The 22,770-nt window shown below is 47.6% G+C and overlaps 1 protein-coding gene across 1 annotated transcript; it reads left to right on the top strand.

Annotated features, from left to right (window-relative positions):
• The first annotated feature begins 509 nt into the window (after positions 1–509).
• Positions 510–22,405, top strand: UBE2V1 (ubiquitin conjugating enzyme E2 V1). The gene is made up of 4 exons (XM_050314121.1): positions 510–578; positions 9,523–9,671; positions 12,978–13,103; positions 13,409–22,405. The coding sequence occupies exons 1-4, from the start codon at positions 557–559 to the stop codon at positions 13,553–13,555; spliced, it is 444 nt and encodes a 147-aa protein (XP_050170078.1). The 5' UTR covers positions 510–556; the 3' UTR covers positions 13,556–22,405.
• Positions 22,406–22,770: the final 365 nt, after the last annotated feature.

A 22,770-nucleotide genomic window follows, 5' to 3' on the forward strand; every position in this document is an offset into this window, starting at 1 on the left:
GTTCTAAAGCAGCTTCGAGGAACAATGGACGAGAGCAGCTCCTCGGCTGCCGCCGCTGCTCCAGGCTGAGTCTGGCAGGGTTCGCTGCAGGAAACGCCTTAAACTGCCAGGGGTCTCCAACACGTTTCGCTTCGTAATTGTTTCTGCAAATTTTCATGCGAAGTCTTGGGGCACAGCTTTTGGAAGATCTGTTGCAACGCAAGGCAGACCGCATTCCCTTTCTAATTTTTTTTTTTTTTTTTTCACAGTATGTACGAAACAGAGCGGGCTGGGGGAAGCTGTGCTGGAGTGTTACGGGTGTTAAGTGCCCGACACCGCGCTGGTGTTTGGGCACCCCGGGGTGGGTGTCCCGGGGCGGGGCGGGGCGGCGATAACCCCGGGGACGCCCGCCCGCATCACAGAGCTGCGGAGCGCTGTGCGTGCACCACAGAACCACCCACGCAGCAAGCGCCGCGGCCTCCCCTTAGCGAGCCCGCCCGCGCCGCGGCTACCGCCGCCGCAGTTCCCGCGTTGCGGTGACGTCACGTGGGGGCGGGGCCGGCGGCGGCGGCGCAAGATGGCGGCGACCACGGGCGCGGGTGAGCGGGGCCGGGCCGGGCCGGGCGGCGGCGCCGGGGATGGGGAGCCGGGCGGGGCTGCCGAGGGCCGGGCCGGGCCGGCGGAGCGCGGGGGAGGGCGGCGGCCACGGGGAGGGCGGCGGCGCGGCCCTGAGCGGGGCCCGGCAGGGCGGGGTGGAGCCGGAGCCGGTGCCGCTCCGTGCGCGGGGCCCGCGGGCCCGGCCGGCCCATCCCGGGGCCGAGCGGAGGGAGAGGCCCCGGGCCGGGCCGGGTGGGCGAGCGGGGCCGGCGGGGCCCTGCGGGACGCGTGTCCTGGCCCCGGGTGGGAGCGGGCGCTCCGCGCCGGGCCTGTGCCCGCGGGCCGGGCCGGGCCGGGCCGGGACAGACACAGGGACAGCCCTGCGGGGCCGCGGCCGCCGCTGCCGGGACAGAACCCGCACCCCCGGGGCCGGGCAGGGTGTCCCGGGGCCGCCGTTCGGGCGCTTTTCCTGCCGCGCTCCCCCCTGGCCGGTTCGTGTGTCCGGGGCTGGCCCCGCTCCCTCCTCTCGGCACTCACCGGGCCCTTGCTGGAGTTACCGGAGGGAAATCGGCTGCTTTAAAATCCTTTCTCGCTCCTGGTGTCTCCCTCTTGCACCAGAACTATGCAATCCCGTGTCAGGACGTGTGTGCTCCAAGCAGTTGGTGTATTTTTATACCCTCTGAAATTGCCCCACGCCTGCTCTGAGTAGTTACAACCCTCTCCTTGCATTTATCACTGTACATTCACCAGCAGTGCTGGAACCAGGTTTGGAATGGTTTTGTTCTCTGCTGACATCCTGTAAGGAACTTCAACAGATCGAGTCGATCAGAGTCACTTCTGTCCAGCCATTTTCATTGTCCTGTTTTCCTCAGTCCGTGCAGGGTCTCACAGGTGCCCCTGCAGTGCTTTGTTTTCAGGTTCCTCCCTCCGGAGTTTGACTACAAGCTCACCAGAAGGTGACTGTTGGAGATGTAACAGAAATACTTTGGAATTCTTTTTTTACAGATAGCCCTCTGTCCATGACCACTTTCAGATTTTAAGGATAACCATCACAGTGCACATAATCAAGTTAATAAAAACTCTTTTAAAAGTGCAGTAGGTGCTGTCCTGAGAATTATATATTATGGGTGTGACTGTGAGGAGTTGATTAAAGACACAAAAACTCTAGTGGACGCTCCTTCCCCTGTTCTGTCACGTTCTCCTGGCTGCTGTGTGGTTCTCAGGGATCCTTTCAAGCTGCTGACTCTGCATTTTGTGCTTGGCTGGAAGAACAAGGCAAACATTTTTGGTGTTGAGGCTGTGCAGCTCCTGAGGTAATTACCTGGGTGGTCGTGGAGGGGCCTGGGCTGTGCCCACAGTCCCAGCACAGCACCGAGCCAGGCTCTTGTTGCCCACCATGTGCTGGCCACACCGTGTCTCTTGGACTGTTCCTGTTATTCCAGGGTTTCTGACAGCTGTTGTGTCCCCAGAGCTGGGAGCAGGGCCCTCGGTGTCCTGTGCCTGCAGAGTGGGCACAGCCCTTCAGCTGATCATGGGGAGTGTGACTTACAAACACGTGCTGCAGGAACATTGGATCTGTGCAAAAAAAACCCCAAAATTCAGTCTGGAAGACCCTTGGGATACAGATAAGCAGCTGCCATGGGTGGGAGCCTGAGAGCTTGGGCTGTAACTCATGGGGTGCCCTCCCAGCAGTGCTCCCTGTTCTGTTGTGTTGGGAAAGGGTGGAGATTTCCCTCTCCTGACAGCAAGGACATCCCAGTGTCCAGGTGCTGGCAGTGACACTGCAATGCAGGTTGTTCCTTCGTTCCCAACACTGCACTGAAGGCAGAGAGGCCTGGAGGTGACACCTCCTCACTCTCCATCACTGGGAGACTTGGGGCAAGTGCCTTAGAACTGCCTTCACCCATCTGGAAAACAAAGGTTGCTAATGCTTGTTTCATGGAAATCTTAATGCATTCCTATTTGCTTGTAAAGCACTGGAGTATATGTGACATCCTGAGTTTGTGTTCAGCAAAGGAGCTTAAACAGACATTGAAGGTGAAAAATACTCACTCTGTCTCCAAAAGCAGCCACTGGCCTAGAGGAAGAAGTGGTTGCAAATGTCTCTGTGACTTAAAAAGGGCTGGCCCTGGCAATTAGACAGGTAGATAGATTAGATACTTATATCTAATAAACAGGTAGACATAATTAACAAGGGCAAAACCCCAACCCTATGTAGCTGGTTCCATACTGCTGTCCTGCAGATTAAGGTTTTTAAAATGGGTCAAAACCCAGCTGTCTTGGCCTGTGAGATCCTGCTTCCCTAACTTTCACCCTGGGAAGAGTTTAGTGATCTCATTTAACTCACTTTTCTCTCATAGTTCAGTTTAGTGGATATGTTTGAGACACTGTGTTTACCAACAGCCTGGAAGAACTCAGTAGTAAAATGGTTTGCCCAGATTTAATGTGTTCAAAGAATGTGAGGAACTGTGGAAAAACAATTCATTCAGTGTATGGCCATGATAGTGCTGATACACGTGGCTTAAAGCTCCTAAGAGAAGAGCGTGGATCAGGTTTGGTACAGTGTATTAAAAGTATATATTTGTAACTGTTGAGGGCCCTATAACATCACTGTAAACTCAAAGTTATGCTTGTGGAAAGCAAAGGAGACCTTACAATGAGAATAAACTGTGTATTGAAGGATACAGGTGTAACTGCCCCTGGAAGTGCCCCACAATGGCTCCTTGGAATGCCCAGCAGAAAACAGCCTTTCTTATCTCAAAGGAAATATTGCAGTCACCAAGTGCCCTCTGAGCCTGTAAGTAAAATATTCAAGGGTAGGGGAAAAGGAATTGAAGAGAAAATGGAAGATAAATTATGCCTTCTTAAATAAGATGGACTGTAATAGCAGCTGCCAGAGGAGTTGATTGCAGAGCTCTGTGAACTGTAATAAAAGGATGCAGTAGACTGAATAAAAAGGTAAATAGTTCACAATTCCTACAAGATGATACTCAGTTGAATATTTTCATGTCCAGTGATACAAATTACATAATATATTTGAAGAACACTATTCTGGCTGAGAACTTAAAAGTATTCATTAGTGTATTGAACACGTGAGCAGGTGGGGATTGTGGAAGATGCAGCACTGACAGATTTGGTGAGGGGTGTGAAGGGTGGGACTCTCAGGGTGGGATTTTCAGCTTGTGAAGGTGTGTTTTAACTATTCCAAGTCCCTTTGCTTCCCCCTCCTGGTGGTTTGTGCCCTCCCGGGTGTGGGCAGGGCCCGGGGGGCACATCCTGCCTGTGCTGGCACAGCCCAGCCCAGCAGTGTCAGCGCCTGCTCTTCAGGGCTTGTCTGCAGACCTGTGCTCTGCCCTCACCTGTGGGTGGTGTGAATGTGGGAAAACCCAGCCAGCCTCTGTGGCAGGAGGGCCAGCAGGAGAGCGGCTCTCCCTCAGTCCCAACCATTTCTTCTCACAGTGCCAAAGGAAATGGTGGGTTTTTCCCTGGGGAGATGAAGTGTAAAGATTTGGTCCGGGACACCAGTTCAGGGTGACTTATTTTCTAGAGTCACTGCACTGGAAGTGTTTGCTTTTCAGCTGTGATACAAGCACAGAAATCACCTGATTTTAACTCTGCTGCTGCTGGAAAGCTGTGCTTGGCCTCAGACCTGAGTGGTGCTGCCAGCCTGCCTCAGACTAAGTGATCTCTTTTCAAGTGGCCTGCCTAAAGTATTGAAAGGTAGAACGAGCACTCAAACTTACACAGAAAGAAAACACTCAGATTGTTTCAAGGGCACAGGAATTTTGGGCCTGCAGAATACCTGTCTGCATCGTCAGAGTGGAAATCCTGACTGTAAAGATGATGCAAGAAATGTGAAGTTCCTGTGTCCCAAAAGCTTTTGGGACAATTGCTGAAAGCTTTTGATTCAGTTTTAAATATTCCATCACTTCAGAAACCTTATATACCATTGTGACAGGGAATGTTTACATATTTTTTACAGTCCCAGTGCTGCAAGGGTAAGCTTATCCAATTGGCAGTAGTTGCAATCTTTCCGAAGAGATGAGACATATATTGGAAAGGATGTAATTAAAGCTGAATATCAAATACACAGAATCAAGCAACAGAAGGCCCTTTAATGTATTAAGCAACAGAGGTGTTTAAAGCTGTTGGATTTCAGCTCCCTTGAGTTACTGTAAATCAGGAACTAGTACAGAAAGCAGAGTTTAAGTTGTCCATAAAGACCAGTTTGATAAGTTGCTTGTTATCGGTGAAGATATTGAGAAACCTTCAGCAAAATACAGTTCCTCTCTTTGGAGCCCCATGAGAGTGAAGTGCATTTTCTGGATACTTTGCTGAGGTGTGCTGTGCCCTGTGCCTGTTCTTTAGTCCTGAAGAGAAATGCTTGTGATTGAATTTCACTTTAGAAAGGAGAGAGAAACATGTTCTTGAAGTTTTTGAGAGGTGTGTGCTTTGTTCTACTGACACTGATCAAAAATGCTTGAGAAGAGGATCTGCTCCCAAGGCACCTTGCCCACCTGGTTTCACTGTGCTGTTCTCAGCTTCTAAGGCTTCTGGATTTGGAATTGCTTCTGCTGTGTAACTGAGGAAAATGGAAAGATGGAAAAGTGTAGTCTGTGAGAAAGTATCATTTTTAACTTGGTACAAATGTACTGTGAACTTCATGGGAATGTAAATTTGAGAAAAATCTCAGACTGGTAGGATCACTCTTAAAACTGTTGTAAGAGCATCTGTGTGCCTTTAGTAGTGCCGTGATAAAAGGTAAATCTGAGAGTGCTTTAAGCTCTTTAAAAGTCCACACTGACATTTAAATGTCTTCCAGGAATAATTTAGTGAGATTCTGACCAGACATGGTCACACTCCTTTTGTCCCCATTTCAGTGTGCTGGCTCTGTCTTGCAACTCACTGCTTTAGCAAACAGCTGGGTTGTGAGGTGCCAGGGGGGTTTCTGACCAGGAGAACAGAAGGTCTTGAAGGCTGAAGAGGATGTCACATCACCCAAAACCAAGCAGCTGCTTAACTGCAACTCTGAGGTCTGCAAGGTGTAAGGTACATTTCCTGACTTTCTGGAAAGCTCAGTGTGTGGTTTAGTTCTGCTCTTTAGTTGCCATAAAGTGATTTCAGTAATTTTGTGTAACTGCTGAACTAGTGTGTGGGGCTGAGGCTTCACCAGCGCACGTTACTGAAAGGTGAACTTTTAGAAGGACTGTACAAGTCTGTCATTGGAGATCTCCCTGCTCAGTACAGTTATGATTTAGCTTTCACAGGTTTGCTGTTGTGATTAATAGTAAATATCTCCTTTTGCTCTGAAATACATTTTCAGCTCCATTTCTGGGCGTGTTTCTGTGAGGTCAGGCAAGCTGCAAGTGAAGCAGTTATTGAAATATTACTGTATTTTTGTTTCAAATGAAACTGCTATTTGAGAGCCATCTTGAACCACAGTAAAGACAAAATGCATAACTGAAAGTACTTTAGACAAGTTGATTACTTTTTAATTGCCTCTCACTTCGCATAGGTTTTCTTGTGTTAAATGAAGGGCTCTTAGAAAAACAGGTTAGTTTGGTTGCTGCCTTGGAAATCTCCATTGCTACACTGAAAGGGTTATGCAAGGTATTTATTGGGGGGTGGGAGGAGGGAACACAGGCAGCTCATGGTTGTGTCAGTGGATCAGCCAGGACATCTCCTGGCTCTGCATCTGCCATGGTTTAGCCATGGAAGTCACTTGGCAAATACTGTGTGTGCCTAGAACAGATCCAATCACCCTCTAGGAATCTTGGTGGGCAGCAAACATGATGATGATGTATTTGTGTAGGAGCACAAGTGACAAAGTCCGTGTGGGTTCTGAGGTTCAGGTCCTGGCAGGATGTGGTGGTGGACCATGAGTGCTCCAGGCCTTTGCAAGTGAAGAGGAGCTGGGCTTGGCTTAATGGCCATGTGCATCTTTCCTGGCTGACCAGAAGGGTCAGTCTGGTCTTGTGTTCTGCCTTGCTTAAGGGCAGGTTGTTTAGAAATTATTTAAAGCATAGTCTTCTATATGTATATGTGTGATTTTCCTTCTGCTGTGTGAATCTCCTGAGAATGTGTCAGGGAAGGAGCAGAATTACCACGTTCTGTAGTGACTGAGGTGATGGTCCTCAATGTTACACCTCTGAGCTTTACCACATTTTTAGGGGGCAGCGTGGACAGGGTCATTGGTTATAAAGTGACCAATTATCTGCCATGATCACCTTGTTTTCTGTGAAGTGCATAAAACCTCAAATGTATGTACTTCCCTTGGGCACTCCCTTTGCCATGGTGGCCCTGCAGTGCTCACAAGTGAGCAGTTGCTGTGGAATTAGCACTCATTTATGGTAACGTTTTCCATGTGATAGGAGCCAGCTCACGATATGACTCGCCAGCTCTCTGGAGACCTCAGGCTTGCCAGAGAACTGCAAGGTCCTGTGTGACTCTTTTATGGCTCTGATTCATGCTGGATTCATGCTGAATCAGAGCAGCTGTATCTGGGGAGAGCTCAGCAATAAAGTTGCCTTCCCTTCCCGTAAGGTTGTAAAGCCTCTGATTAGCAAATAGAACTAAGGCTGCCTTTCAGCCTTGGTTGTGGCCTGCTCGAATATATACATGATGATGTCATTTTTAATTACATGCTCTCTTAATTTTCTTCACGGGGATTCCTGTCTCCCTCAGTGAACAGGGCGTGATGCTCAGAGGAATCCCTCAGAGGTGATGCTCAGAGGAAGGGTGGACAGGCAGTATTTGTGGTCTCCTTCTTTGATGTGTGGCCTGTGTCTGCCATAAAGCTGATTCCTCCTGGGTTGTTTGGTTTGGCCTGAGTAAATGTCAGTAAATTGTCTTTGCACCACTGATGAATATGAAGGGTTGTAGTCAAGGACCGAAGTGCTGAGATGATGCTTGTTAAGCATTGTGATGGTGTGGTCTGGAAGAGTGGTTTTTTGGCTCTGTGACACATTCCAGGCAGGTGTTCAGGGGCCCAGGCTGATTGCTGGAGTTGGGGGGCTCGGGCTGGGGGTGTGGTAACAGCCACAGAGTTCCCTCTGTGGCATCACCTGCGCTGTGGAAGAGCTGCTGTGCCAGACTGAAAGTGGAGTCCCCCTCCACAAGGACCTTCTGCTTTCCCTTCTCCCCTGACCCTTCCTTTCAGGGGCAGGGCTGAAGCCCAGACAGTGGCTTTGGGCACTGCGTGCTGTAAATCATTCCCCATCACCAGCTCTCCTGTGCATCCACTGCAGCAAAACCAGGAAAATAGTTGGGGTGTGTGTAAGCAAAGGTGGCACCTTGTCCTTCAATTCCTGCTCCATCTGTTTCTCTTGTCCCCCAGCTCTTGTATCCCCGGTGCTGGAGCTGGGCTGCTCTGCCTCCCCAGACTGCAGCGTGGAGAGTGTTGGGAATAGAATTAAGAATGGGGTGGCTCGTCTCTCAAGGGTCAGGCATAACCTGCATACTTGAACCTTCATATGCCTGAGGTACACAGGATACACACTTCATACTTTTAAGACTTTCTTGGAGAGGAAATGCTGGAGTTCATTGTGTAGGGGATGTGAGAGTGGTGCCCAGGAGGTCCTGTTACCACCCAGGGTTTGGTGCTCGGGGCAATCCCATGGTGATGGCTTCACCGGCCCCAACTGACTCATTTCCTTTCACAGCCAAAGATCTGTGTTCCATGGAAACAGCACGGCCTGGCTGGGAGGGGATTTGGCAGGGAGCTGTGCTGGAGTCGTGCTCAGCAGCCCCTGAACGAGGTTTGGTTTAGTGCAGGTCTGGTGTCTGTGGACACTGCTCTTCTGGGTGTGGGCTCCTCATCGTGCTGCTGCTGCTGCAGCTGTGTTACTGAATTGTGTTTCCCCGGAATGTTCTTCAGCATGACCACGTTAGGTGTGTGTCAGACTGGCCAACGAACTCTGTAGTAATTTACTGGTTTGGTTTCTTTCATGCATGCTTTGTAGTGAATGAAATTTGGACCACACCGATTCTGCAGCAGAATCATCTCTGACATTTAATTTCTTTAGGTCCTTAATGTATTGGAAGGAAACTTTTATGCTACTGCAGTTATTCAGTTTTAAGCACTGCTACATTTTGCAATGCCTTAGCAATGTGTATTTTGCACATGGGGCCAAACACGTGGCCCCACAAACACAACAAAAAGAGCAACCTCAAGTGTGTCTGTTTTGTGATGCCCAAAGTGCAGATACCTTGAAGAAGAGCGAGTCTTTAAGCCCACCATGGCCTGGGTTTGAGATCCTCCTTCACCACTGACTTAGTGACCTTGGATATGCCACCTAGGCTCTCTGTGCCATTGTTTTCCATTACTGTAATAAGTATAAGAAAATTTCCCTGTTTTGCTGTGTGTTTTGAGGATAAATGTGCCAGCAGTTACCAAGTGCTGAAATTCCTTGGTGGTGGAGGTCATAAGTACAAGGGATGCTATTGCTGCTGACAAAGCCCACTTCAATTAACTTCAGATTAACCTACTGATGTTATGAAACAGTTTTATTTGCTTTAAAAGGTATTTTAAAAGCTCTGAGTGAGTCGAGTGATGTGAAGCCTCTCATGGTGTCGTTTTGGAGACTCTTCTACATTTTCATGCTGTAAATCATATACACAAGTGCTAAATTAGAGCTCCATAATATACCAGGTGTATCTTTGAGGCAACAGAGATTTCTTTTTATTTCACTGACTGCCATAACATGTGGCCTGTCAGCCTTCTAGCAGGTTTATCTGGGGGATACCTTGATTTTGCTTGTAAAATCTAAGCTAAATATGGGATAGCTTTTTCATTATGTTGAAATATTGTCATTCAAAAAATAGTGATATTTTTAAGATTTTGCCCAAAATGTTTTCTGTGCAGTGCCCACGAGTATCAGGGAAATTACTCTAGCTTTGTTTCTTTATTAGATTTCTCAACTCAAAATGTTTTTCTGATTGTTTCAGGAGTAAAAGTTCCTCGTAATTTTCGTCTTTTGGAAGAACTTGAAGAAGGTCAGAAGGGAGTAGGGGATGGAACAGTTAGCTGGGGCCTTGAAGATGATGAAGATATGACACTTACAAGATGGACAGGAATGATTATTGGACCTCCAAGAGTAAGTATCCAGTTAAATCCTAAAATAGTACAGTTATTTTTTTTCTTCCCTCTTTTTTTCTCCTAATTTAACCACTGAAGTACAAAACAAACAAAGACAAATGAGTTAAAAAACACTTCAGAAAGTGAATTATGTTGAAGTTCCAAGTTCTGTATAATGGTTTTCATGTACTATATTGCTTTTTGCTTCGAATTTGGAATATTTTAGTGCCTTTCTCTGGTTGGTTCTGTTACATGTCTGCTTTATATTTGCAGATCCATTAACACATAACTTCTGAGATCCCAGATTTCTAGTATCCTGTACTCTTGAATATTGCAAGGTTTAAAATCCTTCGGCTAGTGAGGTTACATGTGGAGCTTGACAAGGGGATGTTCTGTGCAGCACTGCTGGTCTTTCTGCTGTTCTTCGATGAGTTTATGGGTTGATTTTTATTGCATCAGATCTGACTTGCTCTTGTAGAGTTTCAGCTAACTCAGGAAACACAAATTTTAATGAATTCAGTTCCTTCTCTGAATGTTCTCTCCCAAAGCAGCATCTTAGAATGCAACTGGTCTTTGTGGGAGTGTTGTTGTGCTCTCCCTTCTCCCCCCAGGCCCTACTAAACTGTGGATCTACACTTTAGTAGTGAACTTGAGGACTTAATTGTGTGCTGTACGTGTGCGTGTGCTCTAAAACCAGAACCTGTCTGTTGTCTCCAGTTTCACTGTTCTGTTTCCTTAATTCCTTCCCATGGAGTGCAAGGAGCCAATTCTCCTTCCTGCAATAACAGATGTTGTCTTCTACATCTGGCCTCAGTATCGCTTCCCAGTAATTTAGGGGTCATTACATGCAAATCTTTACAGACCTTCAGCCATGCCACTGCCCTGTGTGTTCCCATTGTGTCAGTGCCTTTTCTGACATGGGAGGTTGTACAAGAATGTACCTTCTAATGGCATTCATTACACATGCAGCATTTTCCATCTCATCCAGAAGTGTTGTTTACTTCTTGTCTGCCTTTGTTAACATCTCCCCAGTCACGATCACTTTGTTTGTTTATGATGTGCCCAGATTGTTTTCTAGAACAGCATTTGATTTTAGAACATTAGGAGAGTGCTAATGAGCCTGCATCAAGGCTGTGAAGAAGGCTCACTGTGTGCATACACTTTATGGAAAATTTAAACAACCTTGAAATCTAATTTAGAGAATTAAATGGGAACTGGGGTGTGCAAACAGGCGTGTGCTGCCTTGCCAGCAGTGATGGAAGTTTGTCGTTCATGTCATGCTGCAAACCGAGGCTAGGGGACCATCACAGGAGAGGATTCAGTTCTGCCTCTCTTGTCTTTCTGACACACTTAGGAATGCAGATTTTTTCCAGAAGTGTCTTGACATCTTTTGAACTTATTGCTTGAAGGCAACAGGCTGTATTGAGAAAGATTTTTGGGAACTTCCAGTCATTCTTGCTTGCTCAGTGGCTGTCCTGCTGAACGAACTGAGTTTGTACTCAGTTATGACCATTTTGTTTCTTAATAGGACGTGGGAATACTGGCTGTGGAAACTCCTATTTCCATCTGGGCAGAAAGCAGTTGTGCTTGCAGCAGGTGGAAGAATCTTATGTTGGATATCTTGGGGGGGAAATGAACAGTGGTGCAGAGTTCCCTGAGTGTCCCTTCGGCCACACACAGGGTGTGTTCTCCTTCCCAGGCTGTGTGTGGATGGTTCCACAGCCAAGGGTTCACCTTGCTGATACAGGCTACTTAGAAACAGTGGCACTGCTAAAGCTTCAGCTTTATCAACATGTTTTATGTTGGCTGTTCACAGCCAAGGCTTCCAGCTCCCTGCTCCCTGCGTGGGACAGGCGTTCACAGAGACCTCAAAGCCCTGCACGAAGCTTGGGGTTGTTCCTTGCTCCATGCACAAGGCAGCTCAGGGACACAGTCAGGAGATCTGGGCAGGCCAAGCAGAGCTGATGGATGGCTATTTTCCCCCAAAACTTTGTGGCGGTGCCCAATTTGCCCCTGCCCTGGTTGGGCGTGTGAAAGGCTGTGTGGCTGAGGAGCAGCCAGAAGGTGCCAGCGCTGGCCAGGGGCTGGTCCTGCTGCTGGTGGTGCAAGAGGGATTGAAGACACTTCCTTGGCACAGATGAGGAACAGCTGGATCAGGAAGTTAGTTCTTACATTTTGGTAGTGGTGTGCATCAAGACATTGATTAATACCAAGGGAATTATTAAGCTGTTCAGAGTCAAACCAGGCCTCGGAAGGGATTGCACAGAGTTTTCCACTAAGAAGGTTTTGGACACTGGGCAGCCACTCTGCCCAGTCCCGGTGGGACCATCATGCCATGATGCCACAGGTGAGCAGGAGCTGCTTCTGAGCTCACAGGTTCACCTGGATTTTTGTTCATGGTCACTGCCCTGTGAGTTTAATGTTCCTTGCAGATGTTGAAGGTGCAGGAAATGGTGTCAGAAGCTCTAAATCTGGAGAGCTTGTCTGCCTAAACTTCCCTGTGGTGATCCTGTTCCTGTTGTGTAAGTCTGCCAGCTGCCTACATTGCCCAGCTCAGCTGGAGCTCTGGGCCAGATATGCCAGAGCAGCACAGCAAGAATAGTTATTCTCAGAATGCAGAGTGACATTGAGTGTTGTTATTCCTTCTAATGACTTTGAAATATTGAAGAATCAATGTGGCCATGTTACATTTGTCTCTCTTTGTACCCACGGGTTAGTTAGTTAGTTACAAACCCAGGATCCAGGATTTCTGCTACCAGGAATGGGACAGTGTTCCTGCTGTGGGGCCAAAGTGATAGTGCTGTTTGGGATCAGGATGTCCTTTCAAACGTGTTGAATCCTGGAGCCTTCCCCCTTCTGAGAACCAGCAGGTTTATGACCAAAGAATACTTCCCAAAAGCAGTTCTAGGATGGGAAGACTCTGTAGATCAGAAGTTAAAGTTGTGGCCTTGGTTTCCAGGTAGTGTGTGGGATTAGAAAACTGATTAAAACAAAGCTGCTTCATAAAGATTGGTTGGAAAGTTATATCTGAGCTATATGATGATTAAAAAAATCATTTCAGCTGGTGACTGGGAAGCGATGCCAGTTTCATTTCCTCACATGAAAATTTGATGCTTAAAAGAGCAGTAGAATTTATTAACCTGAAGCAGAAACATTAGATACCCTGAATGTTATAAAATGAACCCAAAACAGAGGTAGCCAGCATAGTGTCAAACTGGCTGCCCTTATGTTTAGTAGTTCCCATATTCCTAAAGTAGCCACTGCTTTAACCAAATGCTTATTGAACTGCCTGATGTAATTCTTTTCCCCTTTCTTTTCCCCTCAGACAATTTATGAAAACAGAATATACAGCCTTAAAATAGAATGCGGGCCTAAGTATCCAGAAGCACCTCCATTTGTAAGATTTGTAACAAAAATTAATATGAATGGAGTAAATAGTTCTAATGGAGTGGTAAGTTTTTTGCTTTTGTTCATTTTGATGTTGTTTTTATGTGCAGTTTCCTATGCTTTGTTTATACTTGTAACTTGCTTAACTACTCACTGCTTGTGGTGCTGTTTGTTCAAAGAGGGGGAAAAGGGGTAGCAGGGAAGTGGACAAGTGGAGATTTATTATGCTTTTAGGGAAAACACTTGCTTTTGCTTGCTTTGCTTTCTCCCACTTGGATTTCATGTAGGATCTTTAGCTGGGGGTGTGGGTGGAGTTAAGTGTATCCAACATGCCAATTCTGACAGGAATGGTCTTTTTGTCTATTTTAGGTGGACCCCAGAGCCATATCAGTCCTAGCAAAATGGCAGAATTCTTATAGTATCAAAGTTGTTCTGCAAGAGCTTCGGCGTCTAATGATGTCTAAAGAAAATATGAAACTTCCTCAGCCACCTGAAGGACAATGTTACAGCAATTAATTAAAAAAACAAACAAACAAACAACAAAAAACCAACATGCCCCCCTTATTCAATTTAAGCTGTCTTCATTTTCCACAGTAGTAAATTTTCTAGATGCATCTTGTAGACCTCAAAATACTGGAAAGGAAGTTCCCATTCAAAGGAGGTTTTTCTTGAGATACTGTAAATGATACTAATTTTTTTTTCATTTGAAATATAAGTTGTGCTATAACAAATAATCCTGTCGTGTAACCACTGTCCACATAGCTGAACTTCTGGTATCAGGAAAAGTCTATTTAAATTTATTACTGTCAAGACCAGTGTGGCACATCCAACTTAACTGTGAAAGGATCCATCCCACAATCACCTTGCTGTGTGTCTGGCCTGGGTTATTTTTTTCTTTCTCTGTCTTTTGCAATAGAGTCGAAGCTCAGGGCTATTTATTAGAGTAGACACAAAGGTTTTTGCTTCCAGTGCTACACTGGGCTGTATGGACTACTACTGGGGATGTGTGCTAACCTCAGTCATCCCTCCCTTTGTGCTCGCTCTAGTAAAGGCTGAATGTGACTGTGGTCGTTTTTGGGTTTTTATTAATTTTTTTTAAATGCCCTGATAATCTGGGGCAAGCTTTCCTTCTTTCCTTTGGCCAAGGCATAGATTGTATTTCTCTTCCTGGTCCCCCTCACCAGTGACGTGGGCTTTGGGTGAGGGATTCAGGGTTCTTTTAATCTCTTCCCTCCTCCCCTCTTTTTAGTGGGGGTGCTGCTTTCTTTTTGCCCCTTTTGGTGACTCTTCTCGCCCCTGGCCCAGGGGTAAGTGTTGGGGCAATAACTTGACCTGTTCCCTCTTGCTTATCATTTTGGTTTTGCAACAAATTTAGTCTTCACCAGCCTGGAAAACAAGAGTATCCGTTCTGCTCGCAAACTTGGATTTTCCCTCCCCTCCAGCACTGCTGCCACTCTGCCAAGCTGGCCACGGCCGTGTTGTTAGATAGGCTTTGACGTGGGGAAAAGAGCAGTAATTTACCAGGATTGCCCAAATCTTCTGCTGCCAAACTTGAATGGGGGAAGCTCTGCACATAGAGATTCTGAACACACTCCAGTCACACTCAAATCGTTGTGTTTTGGTGCTTTAGATTGACCTAAGAATGTTAATTAACAAATTGTTGCACTTGCATTTGGCCCTTCTAAAGATGTGACAACTGCAGACAAATCAAATCCGTGTGGTAGCTTTTATTAGTGTTCTGTAAGTCTTAGAAATCTCTTCAGTGAAGATTTTGGGAAAGTGTTGTACAGCAGATTGAGGACCTTTACTGGCTTTGCATCCTGGCAAATCACTGCCTTTTCTGGTTTACTGTTTTGGACCACTAACTGCTGCAATGTGGATGCAAGCTTACAGAAACCAACCTAGTGTGTCCTAAGTTTTATGAAAAATTCAGTGTTTGTGTAAAAAAAAGAATAAAAAAAAGGAAAAAAAGAAAAGAGTAAAAATAAACACATTTTAAAGCAGCAGCTGTCAAGTCAATGAACAATTGATGTTTCCATTAACTTTTGAGGAAAATATTAGTTGTAAGGATTTAACATCCTCTGTACTGAAAGTTTAACATAACAGTATTCCATAAGCAGCCTTTTTATTGTATCAGACCATTGCCTGATTTTAATATAATAAAAAGTGTGCATTAATATTAGAAGGCTTTAATTGTATTTATGTTTAGAAATTTTGATCCCTTATGGAATTCTTGATTTGTTGGAAGTATCTTCCTACAGATCACGTTTAGCTGACAGAATGTAACCTGGTGGCGAAAGGCAATTGTCTCTATCCAGCTGCTGCTGCTGTGCCAAGGAGCATCTGTACTTTTGGTTTAAACCTCAGGCTGCCCCAGCCTTGGCAGTTGGTAGGGTCAGGATGTGCAAAGGAGCTGCCAAAGGGAGTTCCTGGCTCCGTGTGCTGTCAGTGCCGTGGCCTTGCTGTGCTGTTGTCCCCAGGAAATCGAATCCTCTACAGATGCATGTTATGCTGTCTGCCAAGGTCAAGGACTGTTTCACAACCTGTAGTTTTAAGTGTTTTCACTCAAATAGTGAAGTGCAACAAGCTGAGCTTCTCTCCAAATCTGGGTGAAAACGTAGCTGTGAAATTTTGGCCTTTTCCGAGTGTAAGTGTCTCCACTTCAGAGGATTTACTGGAAGGTCCTCGTGCACTCACCGCAGTGTTGGGGTGAAAAAGGTTCTGCCTGGGTTGGGAATGAAAAAGGGAATAACCTTTGTGAAACTTGCTGCTGGTTTCTGGCCTGGAGTAAAAACTGTTCCTTCTGGGGCAGCCCAGAGGGTGTCTGTGAAGACAATGTGATTAATACTATGTCAGTGTCATGTGTATGTGCTTATTTAAAATAGCTTCATGTCAAAGATGGTAAATGGGCATCAGAACAATTACAGTGGATAATTACAGTGGGCTGCTTGATTGTCTCTGGTTTTCAGAGTGTCCTTGCCCTGTTTGGGAGGTTGGTGCATGTTTGAGGCCTCCCCGAACCTTCCTACTTCAAGTAATGATTTTAAAAACTTCCCAGTGTGGTTTGCTTTGCAAGGTGTACAGGTTAGAGCATTCTATCCTGGCTGGGAGCTGTGCTGGCAAGAGTCACTTAGCAGCATCTGCCATACAAAGTTGGGTGCTGCTTTTAAAAAAGACCTGGTTCATTGTGAATGTTCTGCCCTGGGAGTTGCACTCTGTGGACACATCAGCGCTCTCTTGCTGTTCCACTCAACCTGTTAGGGTTGGTGTGGAAAAATAATGCCCAGGGAATGATCTTCCAATGGATCTGTGTGTGGTGGCTTTGTCAGGGGGTGTGACCTGCACAGTGGAAGTGACTGGTCATCCCACAGCCTGGTGCATGTTGGTGCTTCAGAAATGAGGTGGGGCGACGAAACTGTGCTGTACGTGTGTTTATGTGAACTCAGCAGCGCAAAGGCAAAGTGCTCCAGTTGATCACTGCTGGCCCTCACTTTATGTCCTGAACCAGTGTCTCTTTGGAGAAGAGTATGAAGGGATAATAAATAAAATAAGCTGATTGGCCATAAAATTAAGTGCTGTTCCTTGGAGCAGGTGCTGCTGGAGGTGCTGGGGCTGGGCTGAGCAGGAGCTCGCCCTGCACTGCCACCAGCAGAGGGGCCATGAGCCATCCCTGTGCTGAGGGTGCTGGACTCTCCCTCACCTGCCTGTGCTTCCCGAGGATGTGGAGTGAGCCTCTGCCTCAGCTCATCCTCGGAGACGGCAGAGGGAGCCAGAAAGCTTCCCAAGGCTGGGGCTGCCTCAGGCTGCTTGGTTTAAATGTTACGTCCTCTTGTGGGAACCACTTTTCATATTTATCCGGAATCAATTTCAATTTTAAAAACCTGTTTATTGCAACTGTCTCACTGTACAGGCATTAACTTGCTGGGGGAACACCAGCATCTCAGTGAGATATTAATTGTTAATAAAGACTAATGGTTGGTTGATTCTTGCTGTGTTGTAATTAGGCCCTGTGTGTGTATGTAGGGAGTATGTGCTGTCTGCTCTCTTACAGCTCCGTGCACTGCTTTATATTTAGAATTTCAGTTTCTTCCACTATCAATTTTTAAGCCAGAAAGTGTCATCAGCCGCTCTCCAAGACCCCCCTGCTGTGTGTGGCTCGTCCTGGTGTCAGACGCAGACACAGAGAGGGCAGAGGGGCGGGTGGGCACGGCCGTGCCCGTCGGCCTTGGGCACGCACTGATCCGGTGCTTCATCTCAGAGCCCCAGTCCTGGAGCTCCCGTGGCACTGCCGGGCAGGCGAGGGCAGAGGGATTGTGTAAAGCTGGGTCAGTTCTGCTGAGGGACTCAGAGCCCGCAGGGATGTGCAGTGGGATGTGCTCCTGCTCCTCTGCCAAATACTTGTCGTGTCTTGCCGGCCTGGCAGAGCTGTTTGTGGCTGACCTTGCTGTTTGTGGGAACCGGCCCTTTGGCACCTGAGGTTGCTGCTTTACCCACAGGACAGTGTTTCCTACACCAAGAAACAGCACAGTGGGTTCAGTGTGGTTTTTTTCAAGCTGGCACCGACTTACCTGCAACAAGGGGGTTCCAGTTCTGCACATACCTGTAAATAAGTGTCTGTGTCAAGCTCTACCTCCCTTGAGCTGAAAGAAGCTGAAGAGAATTTGATATTCTTAATAGCTAAGGTTTTTTACTTATTGTTTTATATTTAATAAGCTTTTTCTGATGGCTTAAGAGTGGATTTGCCCTGTAAGTCAGTGGAATTGCCCTGTTGCATTAATCTTTGGATGGTGTGCTCCGGGGGAGCTAACCTGGCTGCTGACTGAGATTCTGGTCCCTCAATAGCTCCTCGTTTTCTCTGGTCGTACTATAGCACATTGCTGGAGAATGTGCTGAACTTTTAAGGCTGTGAAGAGCCCCAGTAAAGGCAAATTTAAGTTAGGCAAGTGCTTAAGTGCTTTGTTGGACCAGAGCCAGCATGCTCAGCCTCTGTTAGGAAAGAGGCTTTTTTAGCCCTTGTTGAGCATCTTCTTCCTCGTCCTCTATTCTTGGTGCTACATCCCTAGTGCTTGTGCCTTTGCTTTTTGTGACAACAAATGTGGGCGACATCAGGGAAAATGTAAAGAGCAGAAGATGATGTGGAGGATAGGGAGATAAACTGGATGCTCAGCGTTTTATCTGTCAAGTATCTTGTCACCTTTTTTCATCCTTATCTCTTCTTAAATAAAGCCTACAAAGGGTTTTCAGAAATGTGGGTCCTGTCCTGATTTTCTGCCTCTTGAGCCAGGTTGTTGGTGGCTTTGCCCTGACATGTCTAGAAAGCCCTGCAGAACCTCCATGGGTAATAGGAGGGGAGAGTAAATGTCCAATGCTCTAAAAGTCTCTTCCCTCTCTCTATTACTCAACCTCTATTATGGTGTCTTACTTTGTTAGCTTTCCACTCACCAAAGGATGTTTCAGGATAGCCAAAACTGAAGTTTCTTTGGGAGGAAAAAAGCAACCAAGCAGGAGTTTTGGAAGGAAAACGGTTGTAAACTTTGAGCCATCTTCATCAGAAATGATGAGGCCGTTTCCCCTCCCTGCTCTTTGCGTGGAGCTGCTTTAAAAGCACGTGTTCCTCATTGGCCTGACCGTGGTCTGCAGATCTACAGAGAGGGGGATTTTGTTTGCCTGGTGGTGGGGGCTTTCTGGGGCTGATTTGTTGGTAGTAAGTGGAGGCAGAGGGAAGACAAGTGGAGGGGAAGCTGGAAGGCTGGTGACTCTGGTGCTGCTCACACATGGGCTGGGGCAGGGCAGGGGTGCTTGGTTTGGTGAGCTGGAAAGGAGCTGCTGTGACTCCCTGAGAGAGAGAGGGGGAGCACAGACAGTCCCACACCTTCAGGAGTGTTCGTGGCCGTTAGGAGCAGCGTCTGATTGCAGCTCTGTGCAGTCATTTGGGATGCTGTGAGTGGGATCGGGGTGTACATCGGCTGTACGTGTCATCCCAGAGCAGTGAGCGGGACTTGAGAAACAACCACAGCAGAACAGAGACCTCAGGAAGGATCTGCCAAACTTCTGTCCCTCCGAAGAGACCTCTTAAATCCCTGGGCTACCAGATTAGATGCTGTCCAAGGTTAGCGGCCAGATGTTTCTCAGCTGTTTGGACTGGTTTCCAGCTGAGACCCAGTGAGTGGCTGTCCAACATGTACGTATGAATATAAACATTTCAGAGGCCTTGCCTTGAGTGAGCCATTAAAAACTTCCCACGATCTGTGAGCGCTGCTGGCTTCCTTGGAGAGCACCAGCATTTTGTACATCGCACTTGAATATCCTGAGCGGGTCAGGCTCGGGCTGCCACCTGCTCACGCAGCACTGGGGCCGGGCCTCCCCCTTGTTTTAGTGGCGCCAGAGCAGTGTGGTCCCTGGAATTTGATTATTTGTGTTAGCAGATAATTTAGGCCAGAAGGCTAAGAGTGTTCCCTTCCTTCCCTGGATGTCGTCATGCTTCCCAGCAAAACACAGTCCTGGGGCCTGTGTTCCTTCTCCTCCCCTTGCCCCACAAGTGCAACAAAAACTCTTTCAATGTCCCTTCTTGTGAAGGGTCACTGTCCACTCGTTTTAAGCTTGGTTTTGGCTTGTGCAGGCCTGCCAGAAGGGGAGGATTTCATAACTCCACCGTGTAGAACCATGGTTTTAATTAATACTTGTATTAAAAAAAACAGAGTGAGTTTTTGATGTGTGGTTCCTCTCCTGAAATGTGGCTAATGCCACCCATGAGCTTTGGTGTTCAAACATGAGTGACGAGAAATGACCCCCTCTGGTCTCCCACTGCTGTGAAACAAGATCCTTCTAATGCTTTCCATCATTTTCATCGGGTTTTAGTGCTTTGGTTCTCCCAGACCTGGCTGTTTTAGCCCCAAACTGATTGTGTTTTACAGCACAGCCAGGCCCTGCTGGAGGTGTGGGATGGTTATTTACAGAGGCAAATGCTGTTCCTTGGATTAGAGTGTCTTGGGGCCGGATTCCAGGAGCTGAGTTCACACCCCAGGGCTGGTGCCTGCAGTGAGAGCAGCAGGTGAGCTCAGCCTCCTTCCTTTGGAGTGGCTGCATTAAAACCTGAGGAGACGTCCTGGGGCTGTGGGTGTCCTGTTACCTGGGATCCCTGGAGATCCCTGGGATCCCTGCTCGGAGTGAGGTGCAGAGGGGGAGTTCACCTTACGGAAGGGTTTTTTTAGTATGAAAGGTTTGGAAGCCACAGGTGTTAAGGGCATGGGTAAAAAGGGAGGATTTAACAATTCAGGTGTTTGGGCTGGATTTAACAAAACGAATTTTGACATTTATAGGCTGAAGGGCTTGGTGTAAGGTGGTGTCTTCATCCAGCACCTGGCAGCTTCACTGGGCACAGTCAGCCCAGCCAAACACTCTCTGAAACAGTGAACTGCTAAACACAGAACTTATTTATAGGTCTGCTTGAAAAACCCAGAAATACCACCACGGCAGATGTTTGTTTGCTGTATTGGGCGCTGAACAGGAGGTCCTGAAATTGGGGCCATCATTTCATTTACTGACTGCCAGAAAATCCAAACCTGTGGAGCAGTGAGGGAAAAGGGCCTTTAATTAAGGAACAGTGTTCCCAGGAGAAGGCAGGGCTCCCAGTGGCTGCTCTGCTCCCTGCCATCTGCTCCTGCCTCTCCCTGCCAGGTTTTGGGGTGTTTGCAGAGCCTATGAGTGACCTGTGGGTCGTATCCGTCCATCTGATGCCTTGTGGTGTTCGACCCTGGGGTGTAGCATTAACTGTAATAACAATAAGAAAAAAAGTTTAGGACATCAGATTTTTAAACCAGCTTGGCAGAGTGAGGTGTTTTACTGTCAGTTCACCTGCTGTGCTTTAGATCAGTTATCTCTGTTTACAAGCAATGAAGTTTTCTAAGGCAGAAATGTGCAGTTGTAACCTGTAAATTTTCAGGGTTTGAGCTGGAATGGCTCTGCTAAAGCCCCGCGTGTGGCATTTATTGTACACACCCCATTGCGCTGCTCCAGGTGAATCCAAGACCGTCCAAGAGGTGTCTGTTTCTACCCTGCACTTTTCCTGTCCCATTCCCGTGTTGTTCCTGACCTGCCTCCAGCCATCTCCTCTGTGCCGTGGGACAGCCCCGAGGCAGGACTGGGCTGGTGTGGGGCTGGAGGCAGGAGAGCAGCTGCAAAGTCTGTCCACAGAGGGTGAGGCGGCTGCAGGAACTGCCCTGGGTGTGGAAGGGGAAAATCTCCAAGCGATGTTTTTAATGGGATTATCGGATCAGCTGGAGAAGCAGCCGTGCTGACATGTGCCTTGGCTCGTGCCATTTCTTGCCTCAGAGTCTCAGCCACCAGCAAGGCCCTGGGACTGGCACTGACTGGGGTGTCTTCCCATGCCAGAGCTGAGAGATCTTGCTTTTGGAAACTTTTCTAACTCGTAATGCCACAAGCACCGCTTTTAGTGTTGTGTGCAATAACACCTACGTTTTTGACGTGTCCTGGTGTCAACGGGAGCAGGATGCAGCTTCTCTGCTCGTTTATTAATGCTCTAAAAAGAGTGCTGTGATGAAGTGGCTTTTCCCAACCATTCAGCCCCCAGGTGTGCCCAGCTGGACCTTGTCCATGTCTGCAGCTCCCACAGTTCATTTACAATCACGGATTTTTGGGGGTTTCGTTCTTGATACTGTTCCTTCTGCATCCTCTGTAATCCTTCATCCCAGTGTTGATCCTCTCTGTGCATCCTGGCTCTGGGAAAAGAACAGCCAGCACCTCGGGACCTGTCCCCAGGCTGCTCTGCTGGGAGCACGGAGGAGCCCTCAGAGCCCTTCAAATGGGACAGTGGGCTTCTGCTGATGTTCTCACACAGCGTTTCTGGCTCGGCCCAGCCGGAGCCACGGAGCTTCCCCCGGCTCTGAGGAGCCGCTGGGGTTTGCAGACGCCCTCGTGGGCACACGGAATGTCCTGCTGTGTCCTTGGTGGCCACTTTGCAGTGGGTGATGTGCCTCGAGATGCCACACCCACATCCCCTGGTGGGAGCAAACGTGTGCCGGCACCGATCCCGGTCAGGGTCCGGGAGCGGTTGGAGCCAGGACTGGGAGTTGGATCTGCTCCTCTTTCCATTCCCCTCAGCTTGGCTTCCCCAGCTGGGAAAAGGATGCAGTTTGGTTGAAAAGAAAAATGAGAAGTTATTTTCCCGCTCTCCAGCACAGAGGCATTCCTGCGAGTGGGAATTGTCAGCCCTGGATGCTGGGATGGGTGTTTTCAATCATTTCATTTCCTTGTATTTTTTGCTCATTTTTTACCGTTTGGATTTATTTTTAATGGCCCTGACACCCTTGTTTATAATAATAAATAGCAAACGTGTGGACACAATGAGTCTGTTTCAGGTTCAAGTGTTTTTAATAACCTTGCAGCGAGAAATAGACCCGAGCCCAAATCTGGAGAAACCCGATGAAGACTCTCTGCTGCTGCAGTGAAATACGATTTCGGAGTGGCTGCTGTGCAAACAGCCCGGACTGCGACCGCCGCGCCGCTTTGACTCCCGGCCAGGCCTTTCAGACAAGACTCCCCTTTGTATCGCTCCAAACCCTGACTCCCAAGCAGTGTTTTTGTCTTCCAGACATGACCTGATTTAAGCAAAGGAAAGACAAGGGGGTAGGTATAGATTTTTTTTATTATTATTATTATTATTTATCAGTAGCTCTGCAGCTGCCCTCAGTGCACTCCCTGTCCGGAGCAGG

This window comes from Myiozetetes cayanensis, unplaced genomic scaffold, assembly GCF_022539395.1.
Source record: "Myiozetetes cayanensis isolate MyiCay16 unplaced genomic scaffold, myiCay2020 scf19, whole genome shotgun sequence".
Taxonomy (NCBI): Eukaryota; Metazoa; Chordata; class Aves; order Passeriformes; family Tyrannidae; genus Myiozetetes; species Myiozetetes cayanensis.

What these genes read in the sequence shown, in the direction of transcription:
- UBE2V1 (XM_050314121.1), top strand. Translation starts at nt 557, where the DNA reads ATGGCGGCGACCACGGGCGCGG. An exon ending in GGCGGCGACCACGGGCGCGG is followed by an intron (nt 579 to 9,522) that starts GTGAGCGGGGCC and finishes TGATTGTTTCAG; the next exon opens with GAGTAAAAGTTCCTCGTAAT. An exon ending in TGATTATTGGACCTCCAAGA is followed by an intron (nt 9,672 to 12,977) that starts GTAAGTATCCAG and finishes TTTTCCCCTCAG; the next exon opens with ACAATTTATGAAAACAGAAT.